This window comes from Episyrphus balteatus, chromosome 2, assembly GCF_945859705.1.
Source record: "Episyrphus balteatus chromosome 2, idEpiBalt1.1, whole genome shotgun sequence".
NCBI classification, from domain to species: domain Eukaryota; kingdom Metazoa; phylum Arthropoda; class Insecta; order Diptera; family Syrphidae; genus Episyrphus; species Episyrphus balteatus.
In genome coordinates this window covers 33,887,142-33,903,672 of record NC_079135.1, presented here as the reverse complement: position 1 = coordinate 33,903,672, position 16,531 = coordinate 33,887,142, and the positions used below count along the sequence as shown (strand labels likewise).

At 33.9% G+C, this 16,531-nt stretch overlaps 1 protein-coding gene across 1 annotated transcript; it reads right to left on the bottom strand.

The window, feature by feature from the left end:
- Positions 1 to 2,977: 2,977 nt before the first annotated feature.
- LOC129910223 (nucleolar protein dao-5) lies at positions 2,978 to 11,828 on the bottom strand. Its single transcript, XM_055987505.1, has 6 exons — positions 9,892 to 11,828; positions 6,643 to 7,170; positions 6,395 to 6,570; positions 4,052 to 4,262; positions 3,838 to 3,981; positions 2,978 to 3,772 (listed from the first exon to the last, which is right to left on the bottom strand). Exons 1-6 carry the CDS (start codon positions 11,413 to 11,415, stop codon positions 3,620 to 3,622), a joined length of 2,736 nt encoding a protein of 911 aa, XP_055843480.1. The 5' UTR covers positions 11,416 to 11,828; the 3' UTR covers positions 2,978 to 3,619.
- Between the last annotated feature and the right edge of the window lie 4,703 nt (positions 11,829 to 16,531).

The window sequence follows — 16,531 nt, the reverse complement described above, 5'->3', positions numbered from 1 at the left end:
CCTGTGTTTTATTTTTATTCAGAGGTGAACGTTGAGACAATTTTTTCTCTTAATCAAATGAGACATCAAAAGATCTAAGGGGTACCCCTTGTTAAAAAAATACATCCTTAAAAATTTCCACAAAATCCATCAAGTGAGATATCAAAAGAAAGGTCTCTTCAAGATCAATTCATAGTTGAAAACTAAAAGTTTCTTGGAGGTCTGGTTGTTGAATGATTTGCAATGGAAATATTTATATTTTTTTCTTACTGTGTAAGGTACATAACTTGGATCAAAAGTCTGAAACAAGTTTTGATTTACAGATTTGAGCAGGGGCGCTGTATCAGGATATATACCCATGTAACAGTATAACCTATGTACCCATGTAACAGGGACAGGGCTACCGGAATTCACTAAAATCTATAAAACTTAATTTAAAAATGCTATGATAACCTTTTTTTCATGCGTCTCTGCGATAAATTTTTTCCTGTCTTGGTTTTAAAAGTGTTGGCTTTTATAAATTTGATTATTATATGACATCTCTGGATCTCATGTAGATTTTCTAGGTGCTCATATGGTAAACCAAAAAAATCAATAATTTTAACACATGAAAAGATAAAACAAATCAACTTAAGCTCTTTAACAGTAATGTACTATGGACTACGAGTACATTCATTCAATCAAGTAAGATTTCTAAGTCAAATAAATAACATTGGGGACGCAATGCCCACACCAGTGGATTTAGTTTTTCTAAATTTTATATTAAAAAGGTCACTGTGGTGTATGCGTACTATTTTCTGTTTGTTAAGTGAATAAAACATATTGCTTCTATAATAATTTTTAAACTAGGCTAACCTTGGGCAAACAAAACGAGGTTTTAAACTAACGATTTTTTCACAAAAAAACAAATCACAATTTTGTCGGTTTCTGATATGAAAAAAGGTTTTGTTGTATCTTTTGAAAAAATAGTGGAATAAAGAAAAAAACTTGAGCTATCCTGGTCTAATGTTGGACAAACGAACCACAGTGCAACACGTACAATTTTACCTTGAATAAAAAAAAATTATTTTTTTGATTTTTGTGGTAAACAAAGTATTATAATTTCCTCATAAGCCCAAAACGCATCTAAAATGCTTCCAAAACGCATCCAAAACAAGTTCAAAACGCGTCCGAAACGCCCAAAACGCTTTCAATACGCGTTCGAAACGCATCCAAAACGCGCCCAAAACGTATCCAAAACGCGTCCGAAACGCGTCTGTAACGCGTCCAAAACGCGCCCAAAACGCGTCCAAAACGCGTCCAAAATGCGTCCAAAAAAAAGGTCACTGTGGTGTATGCGTACTATTTTCTGTTTGTTAAGTGAATAAAACATATTGCTTCTACAATTTTTAACCTGGGCTAACGTTGGGAAAACAAAACGAGGTTTTAAACTAACGATTTTTTCACAAAAAACAAATCACAATTTTGTCGGTTTCTGATATGAAAAAAGGTTTTGTTGTATCTTTTGAAAAAATAGTGGAATAAAGAAAAAAACTTGAGCTATCCTGGTCTAATGTTGGACAAACGAACCACAGTGCAACACGTACAATTTTACCTTGAATAAAAAAAATTATTTTTTTGATTTTTGAGGTAAACAAAGTATTATTATTTCCTCATAAGCCCAAAACGCATCTAAAATGCTTCCAAAACGCGTCCAAAACAAGTTCAAAACGCGTCCGATACGCCCAAAAAGCTTTCAATACGCGTTCGAAACGTATCCAAAACGTGCCCAAAACGTATCCGAAACGCGTCTAAAACGCGTCTGAAACGCGTCCGAAACGCGTCCAAAACGCGTCCGAAACGCGTTTAAAACGCGTCCGAAACGCGTCCAAAACGTGTCCTCAACGCGTCCGAGACGCGTCCAAAACGCGTTCAAAACGTCTCCAAAATGCCTCCAAAACGCGTTCAAAATGCGTCCGAAACGCTGCTTTAGTTTCGCAAGCATGCGCCACCTACCCGAGTAAAAATGGAATTCCGCCGCACCACCGCTGCACCACGTCCGCAGAACTTTTTGACCGCCGCACCTACGCTGCAGCACGTCCGCACTATGATCAAAAATTTCTAAGCCGCCGCACCACCGCTGCAGCACGTCCGCACCACGACGTGCACGACTGTCGTGGTGCGGCGGTCGTGCACCGAATTTTCCATTCAAAATGAAATAGTGCGGACGTGCTGCAGTCGTGGTGCGGCGGTGGGTGCGGCGAAAATTCCTGCAAACGGCGGTGGTGCAGCGGTGCTGCGGCGCTCATGATTTTTTTCTTTAAAAATTCAATTTCTATTTTTAATCGGGTAAGACTTGTGGCAGAACTATAATTGTTGGATGCGTCATAGTCGGATGAAACGGAGGGGAACAGCACTCGCAATCGCACTCGACGGATGAAAACTTATCGAAAAGTCAAAGAAAACAACAATTGACAGTAGCTTCCGACTCCATCCGCCAATTATGGTTCTTTGTCTCCTCTCCTGCGTCGTCCCTGAGTTGCAATCCAAAACTTTGCGAACTTGAGCGTGTTTGTCCGCATCAATCACTGCAACTATACTCCTTTGGCTTCATAAGTGCATTTGTACAATCCGTATAGTTTATTGTTGTTCCTTCTTCGCCAATCAATATCAATGCAGACGGAATAAAAATTGCCCAAGAATTTTTGTCTTCAAAAAAACTAGAATTACTGGAAGACAATTGATGAATTTCTTCATCAATTGCCTTCCAGCAAGCAAAAGTAGCATCACGATTTTGCTCCGCTTCGAGGCTCACAAAAGCGCGTATTCCATTTAAAAATATAAAAATTAATTATTTTTTCGTTTCAAGTTTTATTTCCATTTAAAAAGAGAAAAAAATTACACTTCAAAATTATATAATTGCAATTAATATAACTACTATCTAAATTTAAGATTATAATAAATCTTTTTAATTTTTCTTTTTTTTTTACTAAATTGTATCCATATGATGAAAAGAAATCAAATTATAGGTAAGATGTATTGCAATGCAAAATAAAATTAAAAAAAAAAAAATAATAATAAAAAACAGCGAAATTTGTAATCAAAAATTTTAACAAAAAGCACAAATTGTATAATTGTAATGAATCTTTGTGTTGGTTCTTATTTTATTTTTATATTTACAATTATTTAAACTTTTTTGATAAAATATTGACAACCATACTATTAACGAATTTAGAAATTAGTCAATAACATGGCCGTATAAGGTTTTTCTTTCGACTGGATTCGTATTCTTGCGCCAATTATTGTTTTTTTTTTTTTCTGATATTTAACTTAATTACTAAAAGTCTTTCTTATTTTTATTAAAAATAAAATGCGACATTTATTTATTTAATTTTTTCTTCAACATAATTTTGTGTAAATAATTCAACATGGTGATTTTCCTTTCGTTTCATTAAAAACAAAAGCTCAAAGTTTCATCTACAAAATTGATAAGAAAAGAAGTGACAAATTATAACATTTTTAATATTTTTTATAATCTAACTATTTTTTTTTTATTTTTTTGTTTATTACATAACTCAAGTATATAATTTTGGATTTTGTTTGTTAAGGAGGAATTCGTCAAGTTTCCTTTTAAAATAAAAATCAGTAAATTATAATTGTTTCACCATTGACCCTTTTGGATGAAATGTTTAAAATTCTCCACACATGGCGCACTGCACCATTGTCGTATTAAAATTTCTTCTTCCTCGTCAAGTGAGTCAATAATTTGTGGTAAAGCATTTTCTATGCTTCGTTTCTTCATCACTGAATAGGTCTGAAATTGGTTAAAATTAAAATAAGTTACAGCTGAAGATAAAAATGTGTAAATTTATATTTTACCTCGGGAGAAAGCGATGCAATTCGTTTTGCTGCACTCAGTGCTTCTTCGTTTACTTTACCAATGCTCGTCAGTTTATTGACAAGACCTGATAATGCAGACTCTGTTGAGTGTAATTTCTCCGAGAGCCAGAGAAGTTTTGTTTTCTGAAAGAAAAACAAAATATATTTTTATTTTAAAATCAACAAGAAATATTCTTTAATTTTTGTAACTTACAAAAGTTGAACGTATTTTTGATGTTTCTGAGAAAATATAATATCCTTCAGGAATTTGTCCAATTTTAGCATAAGGCGTTTCGTATGTTCCCTTGTCACTGCCAATGACTACGTCAAACAAAGGCAACATTGTAACTCCTAATCCAGAATTGGAGCCATTTACGCCAGCTATGAGAGGTTTGCTGAATTGAGCAAGTGTTGTAAGCAGGTTTCTAAAAAAAAAAATAAACGATATTTTTATTATGGTTTTGGTTTTTAAGAGAGTTTCGGAATTATGGAATTTTTTTTTTATAACAACAATCTTGTTATTATTCAAGACGAAAACAGTTTTTTTAAATAAATGGCATTTTATTTATTATATTTTTTTTATTTTGAGTGATATTTTCTTAAAAAAAAGTAGATCAACTAATTCGTTCTTGAAAACTCTTAATTGAGGTCAATGCCACAAAACTCACAATAAAAAAACTTCAGGAGAAGAACAAAGATTTCAAGCGACAGATACTAGGACTCTGAGGAAATAAGTTGATAAGCCAACTGAGAGCAATTATGAAAGTTACTACATGTGTTTTTCTCACAGTTATGGCCAAATATGTCTTGCACGTTCGATTATTATAATTTTTCAAAAAAAAATTATTTTGAATTCAAAAATTAAACTAATTTTTAATCATTTTCTCACACTTTGGACGATTACATAAAAGAAGAAAGTGTACAAGGCCTTTTTCGTAGAGCTTTTTCTACAAAAATATGTTAACAAAAATTGCTAAAAAGTCGATTGACAAAAAATATATATGAGATTGATGTGCAAACGGAAAACTGCGAAGCAAAGGATCTGACCATTAATATTAAGATATCTTATTTGATGAGTATATTCTAGAGGTGTTTAGCAATTGCAAACAAGAATCAAGAATACAATTCAAGAATACAAAAGCAAATCAATAAGCAAACAAAAGTAAGAGTTGAAGGACTAAAGGCAAAGTCTGTAAAGGAAAACGTAATATACACTTCGTCGAAATTCTATCCGTAGCTTGATTTAGCTTCTATTCTTATCGGCAGCTGCGTGTTGTTTTTGTAATGCATGTAAATGCCAACTGCGGATAAGGATAGCAATTCCAAAAAACAAAGCTTATACTTTGACTATTAAATGTTAGAGACAAGCGCCACAAGAAAAATTTTCTAGAGGTCCCAATTGCAAGCAATGCTACAACAGCTTGCGTCTTTTAATTTGTATTAAGAGGAAACCACTGACAAAATGTCAAAAAGTGAATTTCTAGAAGAGAGAATATCGACAGACAATTAAAATTTCGACATTAAGGCAAAACAATTCAATCAATACGGAAAAAACATACGTTTTCTGATACGGAGGCTCACAATTTTGTCGGAAAAATGTAATCCTGGAAACTCTAATTACTTCAGAAGTCGACTCATTTTCGCTTTGCGGCCATTTTTTTTTTCGACCTAAAAACATGTTCCAAGACATTAGCAGACACTTAGCGTGGATAGATTTAGATCTAATTTGTACAATCCGAAAAACAATACACCATCTTTTTATCGACTTGAAAAGCAAGTGAAATCAAAATTACAAACAAATACATATATAGAAAGAGTCAACCTCTTCTTCGCATAATTACCATGGAAAAATATTATCGTCGACAAAGTCCGATCAACTACTTGCTTATGCTGATTAAGTTCACATTATCGATGCTGTTAACAAAAGAGACCTAAAAGCATTGACCTGCACAAAACGCCACGAGCGACTTCCTTCTCATCGAGATCTATTAATACATCAAAAAAAGACATCGCTGCAAAAATCAAACGAAAATCAACCTGAGACGACACTTCAAACTTCAAAAGAGACAAAAATCCCTGGGGATTTCCATTGAGATCAAATACGTAATCATAATTTCTTTTTAATTGCTTATTCATTGCTCATAAAAACAAACGGACAAATGGGATTTTTCTTGGTTAAATGACAATATCCTATAATGCTTTCAAGAGACAACAAAACAATGAACAAGTCTACATCTACCTAATACGATACAATTCTATCTTAAAAAAAAAAAAATGAATTGTATCAAAATAAATGATAACAATTTCGAAAAACAATGACTCATGTAAAACAAATAAAATATTCATTATCAAAACTATTTTCCTTTTACATGTGAGATTAGGGTTGATAAATAATTAAGATTTGGTTAGTCTATTATGATTAATGGAAGAAAACTCATAAAAGCAAGTCATATGAATGACCTTTGTTGATGTCAAAAAAATTCGATACTTGAGGATTTTGAATTAATCTGATTAACGATAAGATTGTTAAAAACTGAATAATAATACTCATACTCACTTCACTGCCTTTGCCATTTGAATAGCAGCATTTTTTCTCTTTTCCACCGTTCCCACAGCCAAATCGGTAAAATCGATTCCTTGGCAGAAGTTTGGACCTTCTGAAAGCATCAATACAGCATTGCATTCTGTGTCCTTGTTTAAAACCTCCAAAACTCTACACAATTCATTCATGAGCTGAAAATTTTAAAATATCCAAAAATGTTTAAGTTAACACTTTCAAATTATTCATGTGTAAAAATTTCTTACCGGCACAGTTAAAGTACTTCCCAACTTTGATCGATGTGTGTTGAAAGTAATTTGCCTCACATTTCCAATATTCAAAACTTTAACATCTCCTCTTGCTTCTTCGTCATCATCCTCATCATCAGCCACCGAACTCTTTGTAATTCGTTTTGCTGTTCCTTTTTTCATATCGACTGACAAGGCATTGACAAGAATTACCGGACTCTTCATTTTCTTTAATTTTGATTTATTTTCTGGTTTTGCAAACTCAAATTGATTGTCAGTCTCTGGCGTCTTTGGTTCCACGGCGTCACTTCCTGTAGGGGTTTTTGAAGTTTTTGTTGATTTGCCAGATGATCCTGGACCATCGACGCTAAGACGATTGATACTTGCCGAACTCGAATAGGAGCTATTCGATCTTCGACGAATAATCATAGCATCATCATCTTGCTGCTTCTTGCGTTTGTACACATAGTCCCAGGTGGAGGATGCTTTTGGTTTTGTCTTGCGATTTTTCGCTAAGGTTGTTTCTTTCTTTGCCGGCGCTGTTGACTGCAATATATAGAAAAGGAACATTAAGAAAAAATCTTTTTTTATTTATATAATAAATGTATTAAGGATAAATTAGTATTGAGTAATAGTAAGAGTTTTAAAAGTTAGAACTTCATCAAGAAATCAGATGTTAATCAATTTGAATCTATTTAGTTTTGGTCATACATACTATAGCAGATTGTAAGCTAGCTCAAAAGTGAGATGTCCTCAGCTCCTTGTTCAGCCCTTATTTGAGGTGGTCGCACACATTTAACCCCTCAATACAATAGGGCAGATGTAGCTATAACTTATAGTAATACCAAAATTTTAATGAACGAAACCCCTACAGCCTCCAGCTGAGGTTGAGATTTTGTCAATTTACGCTAAAAGCTACAGCTATATAATTGTATTCAAATTGACAATTTATTTCTAATACTCAGTAGCCACTCATTTTCAATCCTATCATATTAGGGTCGTTAACTTTCTTGGTGAATTTTAATAAATTTAATTAAATTTTAAAATTCAACATGTAAATTATGTAAAATACATAACCTGAATTCCCTAACATTTAGCTATATTTTTAAAAACTTATAAACGCAAACCTTTACACATCTCAATACTTGAAAAAATGGACTTATACAACTTTCAAATACAACGGCTCATATACAAAATAGTAATTCTACAAAAAAAAAAAAACACAATTTCTACACTAGAATGGTATGTTTATTGTACAAATAAGTTTTTCCGCCAATTAGTAATAATTTTGTTCTAATTACACAGGCAATCAAAAAAAGTAGTCATAATTTTTAACCGGTCCTACCTTTTTTTATGTATTTAGAGCCGTTGAATTCGAATCTGAAGTCAGTTTTGACCGTACACCCTCAAAATTTTACCATTAACCAATTATGGGCATAATCGAACATTATCTTGTTTTTTAATGATTTCCCAAAAATTTTCTATTGGATGAAAATCCGGTTAAAATTTGGGCTATTCTATTAGATGTTATGTTTTTGGCAATAATAAATTGTGAGGCTCAGTTTATACGATTACTCGATATGTTTTCAACGCCTACATATTAGGAACTTTAAAGCTACGGTCTACACGCTCAAGAAAAATAACAAAAAATCATTTTCTATATCAAGTTTCCATTTGTTCATAGGCTGTAAAAATCAGGTTTTTTGATACTCCATAAATTAATTAAATGTTAATGGTCTCGTTTTAAATAATGTTTAAATTAAATATTAAATTGTTATGAACAATTTAAATTGTAGGTAAAAAGTTAGGAACCACATTGAAGAAATCAGAACTGCCCAATAGGAAAATTTAGAAATCGAACGCATTCTTGTATGGAAGAAACCCATAGTGGGGTCAGAGTCAGACCGAGGACAGCCTTAGCATATTTGACACAATGGGAAATGATTGAAAAGCAATAATAGGAAACTCGGGGAGGAAATGTCCCATACAAAAATACGGCATTCTCTTTTTTGTCAGGACAAGGGCAGCCAGAATAAGCGGTCTCGTTTTGGGTAAAGAGTAAATAAAAGTAAAAAGTGATCGGGTCCATCATTTGCTCTGTGGATCTAGGGAGATATAGTGAAAGTCCATGTGGGGATTCGGAATGGAGTGGTGAGTCCTTTTGGGAGAAAGGCTCTCAGTCAGAATGACTGAGACACTGTTCAAATGAAGTAAAATGAACTAAAGATTTAACTTTATTGGCCAAAAAATTAAAAGACCAACAATTTTCAAAGTTATATTTTGATAGTTTTTCAGGTTTACTTAAATGATACACAAAACCTTAATTTTGATTTAAAAAAGGATTTGTATATTTTTTGTTTTTGCTCTAGGCTAGACGAAGCAATTGTTGTTCCTGCGAGCTAGGTTTTCACGCAACCAAGGGTTCACACCACCCCGACAAATTTCGACAATCCTTCAACGTGCTTTGAATAAGCAATTGGAGGAGTATGTTAGCATTACAAAATTGTACTTCAATGGTTTAACGTTATTAAACGTTAAATACTTTTTTATTTAATTAATGCCTAACTTTAACACTCGTAGTTTTTCAATACTCGTAGTTTGATGAATTTTTCCTTTTTTTTTTAATTTTTTATATCAACAAAATCTTTTTCTTGTTTATTAAACTAATTAATTAATGAAATTATGCTAAATATTATCTTGAAGCTAATTCGAATTTTCTGCCAGATTCAGTGCTAATTAAAAACCAAAAAGGTGCCGTCTTCTTAGTAGATTTCTATTGAAAACAACAAGAATAACATTTTGTTGTTGTCTTCTTATTCTTCTTTGCAAGACAAGTTGGAAAATCCCAACTAGGTAGCTACGTGTACACCTGCCTAAACAAGGTTTTTTGTTTTAATATTGGAAGCTATTATATGCGTGGAGTTCTCATACACCTTAAAACAAGAAGCAATAAGGAAACAGGAACAATGATTTTCTGCAGTGTTTTATGACGTGTATGTAGTTTTTTTTTTTTTTACAAAGGCTATGACAATAAGATAGAAAATCTAACTAATATGCTACTGGTCCAGCTCAAACATTGCTCTAAGAATACTTGAGCTACAGCTCGAAGTTTGCTTACATCAAGTCACTTAAAATCTGCATCTACAAGCTTTTTGAAATTTCATTAATTAGCCAAAAATATGAATCTTCAAACTTTCCCAACAATTGCAAAAAATACCTTCAATTATAGAAAAATAAAAATACCTAAAAAACTTTAATTAAACTTACAGGCTTTTCAACTGGCGACAATGATGCTGCTGCTACCGCCTTTCGTGCTGTTGTCGGCCTCGGTGAAATCGTCTCAATATCTGGTGTGCGTTTCGACCTTTCTGTCTCCAATGAATTCAACATATTAACAGCTCCCTCATCACCCAACAACCGGTCGATTTCCCTAGAAGTCTTCTTTCTACTTCCTCCATTAACCGACGGAGTCGTCGACGGTGGCCTTTTAACTGGCGGTGTTCCCGCCCTCGAACCATCTTCTGAATCATCTTTTAATTTTGCTGCTGCAGCAGCAGCAGCTTTCTCCTTCTTCCCGGCAGCCGGGGTACTCGGTTTAACCAATTTGGCATATGAAAACTGAGTTTCCGGTGCATCCGGATCCCATATTATCTTCCTCTTGATGATTCTAGTTCGCTTAAATGTTGGTTGCGGCGGGGGATCTGGTTGTTTCTTTTCAGCATTGATAACCTTCTTAGGCTGAGAAGTGGCGACGGCTTTCTTTGATGCAGCTGCTGCGGTAGATACAGCTGGAGCTGGTTTCTCCTTCTCTGTAGATGGTTCTACCTTTTGAACAGGCTTCTGAGGTGCTTTTGCAGCTACTTTAGCCGCTGGCGCTGATTTGGCAGGCTGTACCGGTTTTGTTGTTACCACCGCCGCCGTTTTCGAAGCAGCTTGAGTTGGTACTTTCGCCTGTGCGACTTTTACATGCACCGCCGAAGGTGCAACCTTCTTCTTAGGCGGCGAGATGCTTTCATCTGAATCATCAGGATTAGCATCATCCCCATCACTCCAATCAGAGACCAAAGAAGTCACCAAATCTGCCGGCTGTGTAATAGACTTTATATCTTGTTTCCGGCGGCGATTAGCCTCACGATTTCGTGAGGATTTTGAAAGTGATTGAAATTGCTCCAAAGCAACCTTACGCACTTGCTCTTTAGTAAGAGGTTCGGGCTTTTCCAATTCCTTTGCCAGAGGATCTGGTTCGGGGAATTCAATTTCATTGTCTATTATATCGACAATTGCAAACTCTCCCTCGCCTTCGATAGTGACATTAGGTTCACCACTATCTTCGGTATCTGTGCCTTTCAAAACCGCCAAAAGGTCATCATGCATTAAAGGCATTTCTTCGACTTTATTGGCGGGACCCGCTGCCGACCCCGTAGTCGAATCAGGGGCATCATTTGTTGTGTCCGAGTTATTATTTGATGTGCCATTTCGACGTTCAGCTGAATTGTCATGTGCATCATCGGCTTTTGAAGCCGGAGACGCATCTTGTTTATCAGCGGCAACATCATTCGACGAAGAAGCGACGCCCATGGCGAGTGCTTCTTCGACAATGCCACTATGTAAAACATTTGGTTCATCTTCATCGATATCATGCATTATAGCAAGATCTCGTTCAATGCTTGTCAACTCGTCAATACTCTCATTTACAGTTTCATCATTAAGCATTTCTTCCATTGTGATTCCTTCTTTGGGAATTTCTTCGACTGGAGGTTCAGGAGTTATTAATTCAACTTCATCTGACATTATTTCAAATGTGTGTAACTTTTTATCTTAAAGATTAATTAAACAAAAATAATAAAAATAAAAATTCTACTTCATTGGAATTTTCTCTAAACACAAACACGTGAATCTTTTTTTTTTTTCTCTATCGTCAAAAATTCTTGGTTAGCGCCATTTTTTTCTTGACACACACAAAAATCCGAAAGAGATGTCCACAATTCGAGAGATTTCTATAAATATCGCACAGATAAATCAAGCACTTTTAAGTGTAGTTCAGTAATTAATGTTTTCTTTAGCTTTATTTGTTTATATTTGGATATTTAATTGGATTCTTAATATTTAAAAAAATAATAATAGAATTTTATTCTGATTTATGTAAAACAAATACAAGCGCATGAAATGAAATGAAGTTGAAGATGGCTTCGCTTTGCAACGCAACTCAATACTCAACTAGAAGAAGAGATCTTTTCATGTAATCACTAATCTTTGGTTTAATCAGATTTCTTTTTCTTTCGTGAGATTTTTGTAACAGAGTTTTAATTGGTTAGAAAGAGATGACTATATAATATTTTTAATGACATTTAATTAAACTGTCACCCCAAGCTAAGAAGTGTTTGGAAAATGATGGTTTAAAGTGATGCCAAGTGCTATAAAAATATAGCGTAAATAAAACAATTTTAGAAATAGATTTTCCTATATCTGTACTTCCGTTCCGTTTGTAAATTTTTTTATTAAGTGAAAATTAAATTCATTTACTGACATATTATTCACTAGTTTAAAAAATACATCTGGATGTAAAGAAATTGAAATGTGAAAAATAAATCCAAATCCATAATATTCACTATCACACAAAAAAAATAGTCATTTTTAACAATTTTCATAGTTAAAATCAGGATAACTATTTTGGATTTGGAATTATTTTTGACATTTGACAATTTTACATCCAGATGTATTTTTTAAACTAGTGAATAATATGGCCGTTCATGGTATAAAAAGACAAGGTATGATCATTAGAGCCGCCATCTTACAAAATGGGGTAATAAGGTTTTGACGTTTGGCATTTGGCAAAGTCAAAAGCAACAACAATTTCGAAGACAAATTTGTTTACAACAACAAATTCAATGGGCTGGGCTGTCAAAACCTTAAGTAGCCATAAGTTTTGACAGTTCTCGATACTGAGTTTTTTCTAATGATCATACCTTCTCTTTTTATACCATGATGGCCGTTAGCCATGCCCCTAGCCTCCATGTTGTTTTTAATCTACTCTAAGAATTTGAGTGAGTTCACGTAGCTATTTTAGGTGTTCGTCTTTTTTATCCCCGAGCGGGGAACTGAGCTTACAAAAAAAGATTTGTGTTACTTTTTTAGCTGAGAGAGCCCTCAACTCCGAAATCATTTTTTTTTTTTAGCTCTGAGCTCGATCAGGAATAGCTCGTTAAGCTCGGTAAATATTAACCTAGTAGATCGAGCGAGAGCGGTTAAGTGAGTAACTTTTTGTAGAATAAGATAAAAAAATATACATTACGCAAAAAAAAATTACAAACTCATTTATTTAAGATTCTCGAAAACTATCCAAAATTATCCTTGTCTAAAAAAAAAGAATTTTCAAGAATTTTCTCCAAATCCATCGGATGAGACATCAAAAGAAAGGACTCTTTAGAGAGACTGTATTCATAACTAAAAACCAAAAGTTTGTAGGAGCTCGGGTTGCTGAATTACTTTTCCTTCATTCGGAAGCAGATATTTTCGGATCAAAAATTTCAAAAATTATCCCCTTATCTAAAAATAAAGAATTTTAAAAAATTTTCTCCAAATCCTTCGAATGAGTAATCAAAAGAAAGGACTCTTTAGACTCTATTCATAACTGAACCAAAAGTTTGTAGGAGTTCGGGTTGCTGAATTATTTGAAATCGAAATAATTGTTTTGCTCCTCTTCATTCGGAAGAAGATATTTTCGGATCAAAGTCCCGAAACAAGTTTTGATTTACAGATATGAGATCATTGTAAACAGGCCTATGTATTTAGCTAAAAAAAATTACAAATTAATTTTTTTAAGATTTTCAAAAATTATCCAAGGGGTACCCCTTGTCTAAAAATAACGAATTTTCAAAAATTTTCTCCAAATCCATCGAATGAGACATCAAAAGAAAGGACTCTTTAGACTCTATTCATAACTGAAAAACAAAAGTTTGTAGGAGTTCGGGGTGCTGAATTATTTGCCACCAAAATATTTTTTTTTTGCTTCTTTATTCGGATCATTCGGATCAAAGTCCCGAAACAAGTTTTGGTTTACAGATATGAGATCACAGTGAACAGGCCTATGCATTCAGCTAAAAAAATTACAAATTATTTTTTTAGGATTTTCGAAAATTATCCAATTATTCTTTGCTTAAAAAAATGCGAATTTTCAAAAATTTTCTGCAAATCCATGGAATGAGACATCAAAAGAATAGACTCTTTATACTACGTTTCCACCTACCCTAAATCCGAGATTTAGCTAAGTAGATTTAGCATAAATCTCGAGTTTTATTCTAAATCTCGGATTGAAAGTAGGTAAAACTCTTAGATTTAGGGTAGATGAACCCAAATCTGAGATTTAGCGAAGTAGATTTAAATTAAATCTCGAGATTTATTCTAAATCTACTTAGATAAATCTCGGATTTAGCGTTGTTGGAAACATAGTATTAGACTCTATTTATAACTGAAAACCAATAGTTTGTAGGAGTTCGGGTTGCTGAAATATTTTCGAAATATTTTTTTTGCTCCTTCATTCGGAAGCAGATATTTTCGGATCAAAGTCCCGAAACAAGTTTTGGTTAACAGATACGAGATCACAGTAAACAGGCCTATGCATTCAGCTAAAAAAATTACAAATCAAGGGGCACGGTAGTGCCCAGCCAAGTTCTCTAGCAACTTTGGCACTACACCCTTATTTACAGGAAACAACTCAGGCCATTTTCGACCCCCCTCTAACTTCCACACCAAAGATGCTAGAAATTTCAAACTCACTACATTTGTTCAGCTCGTAAAAACCAAACTCCTCACTTCTCCTCCTTTCAGCCTCCTACGATGAGTAGTTAAAGTTTTTTTAATGCACAATTTTAATGTACATACCTATTTATAATATTGTATTTAATATTTTTTTTTCTTTTTTTAGTTTATAAATTTAGTATTAAGATGTAACGTTAGTATTTAACGAATTAAATAAATAAATAAAAGATATAGGGCTTCAAAAATCGCAAAAACCGTAACTGACTCACTGACTCACTGACAGATCATCAAAATTATGGAGAACTTCCCGATATCGTAGAAACTTGAAATTTTACACGGTGATAGGACTTGTGGTGTATACAAAGGAAAAAATCGAAAATTTGAGATTTTCAATTCAGGGGGCGTGGCATCCGCCCATTTCCGCTGAATTTTCATCATATATTATAGAGCACTTCTGATTATCGTAGAATCTTGAAATTTGGTAGAATAGTAGAGCTGGTAGTTAATACAAAGGAAAAAATTTAAAACTTGAGAATTTCAGCCAGGGGGCGTGGCAACCGCCCATTTCCGCTGAATTTTCATAAATTATTATAGAGCACTTCTGAATGTCGTAGAATCTTGAAATTTGGTAGAATAGTAGAGCTGGTAGTTAATACAAAGGAAAAAATTTAAAACTTGAGAATTTCAGCCAGGGGGCGTGGCAACCGCCCATTTCCGCTGAATATTCATAAATTATTATAGAGCACTTCTGATTGTCGTAGAATCTTGAAATTTGGTAGAATGGTAGAGCTGGTAGTTTTTACAAAGGAACAAATTTAAAATTTGAGAATTTCAGCCAGGGGGCGTGGCAACCGCCCATTTCCGCTGAATTTTCATAAATTATTATAGAGCACTTCTGATTGTCGTAGAATCTTGAAATTTGGTAGAATGTTAGAACTGGTAGTTTATACAAAGGAAAAAATTTTAAATTTGAGAATTTCAGCCAGGGGGCGTGGCAACCGGCATTCCCGCTGAATTTTCATAAATTATTATAGAGCACTTCTGATTGTCGTAGAATCTTGAAATTTGGTAGAATGGTAGAGCTGGTAGTTTATACAAAGGAAAAAATTTAAAATTTGAGAATTTCAGCCAGGGGGCGTGGCAACCGCCCATTTCCGCTGAATTTTCATAAATTATTATAGAGCACTTCTGATTGTCGTAGAATCTTGAAATTTGGTAGAATGGTAGAGCTGGTAGTTTATACAAAGGAAAAAATTTTAAATTTGAGAATTTCAGCCAGGGGGCGTGGCAACCGGCATTCCCGCTGAATTTTCATAAATTATTATAGAGCACTTCTGATTGTCGTAGAATCTTGAAATTTGGTAGAATGGTAGAGCTGGTAGTTTATACAAAGGAAAAAATTTAAAATTTGAGAATTTCAGCCAGGGGGCGTGGCAACCGCCCATTTCCGCTGAATTTTCATAAATTATTATAGAGCACTTTTGATTGTCGTAGAATCTTGAAATTTGGTAGAATAGTAGAGCTAATAGTTTATACAAAGGAATAAATTTAAAATTTGAGAATTTCAGCCAGGGGGCGTGGCAACCGCCCATTTCCGCTGAATTTTCATAAATTATTATAGAGCACTTCTGATTGTCGTAGAATCTTGAAATTTGGTAGAATGGTGGAGCTGGTAGTTTACACAAAGGAAAAAATTTAAAGTTTGAGAATTTCAGGCAGGGGGCGTGGCAACCACCCATTTTCACTGAATTTTCATCAAATATAGAGATTTTATATTCTACAGCCATACCTTGCAAAAAGTAGTGAAATCACAACAAAAACATTACTGTTAAAAAAAGAGCCAAGTTCTCCTATGTTGAAATTATGCTGGCACAAAAAGTACTGAGATGTAAAAGTGTACCAAGTTCTAAAGTTTGGGTTCAAATTCGTATCAATAAAATTTTGATTGTTCTCTTGACAATTTTTGAAATAACTTTAAAAATCGATAATTAAGAAAAATTGTCAAGAGAACAATCAAAATTTTATTGATACGAATTGGAACCCAAACTTTAGAACTTGGTACACTTTTACATCTCAGTACTTTTTGTGCCAGCATAATTTCAACATAGGAGAACTTGGCTCTTTTTTTAACAGTAATGTTTTTTTTTGT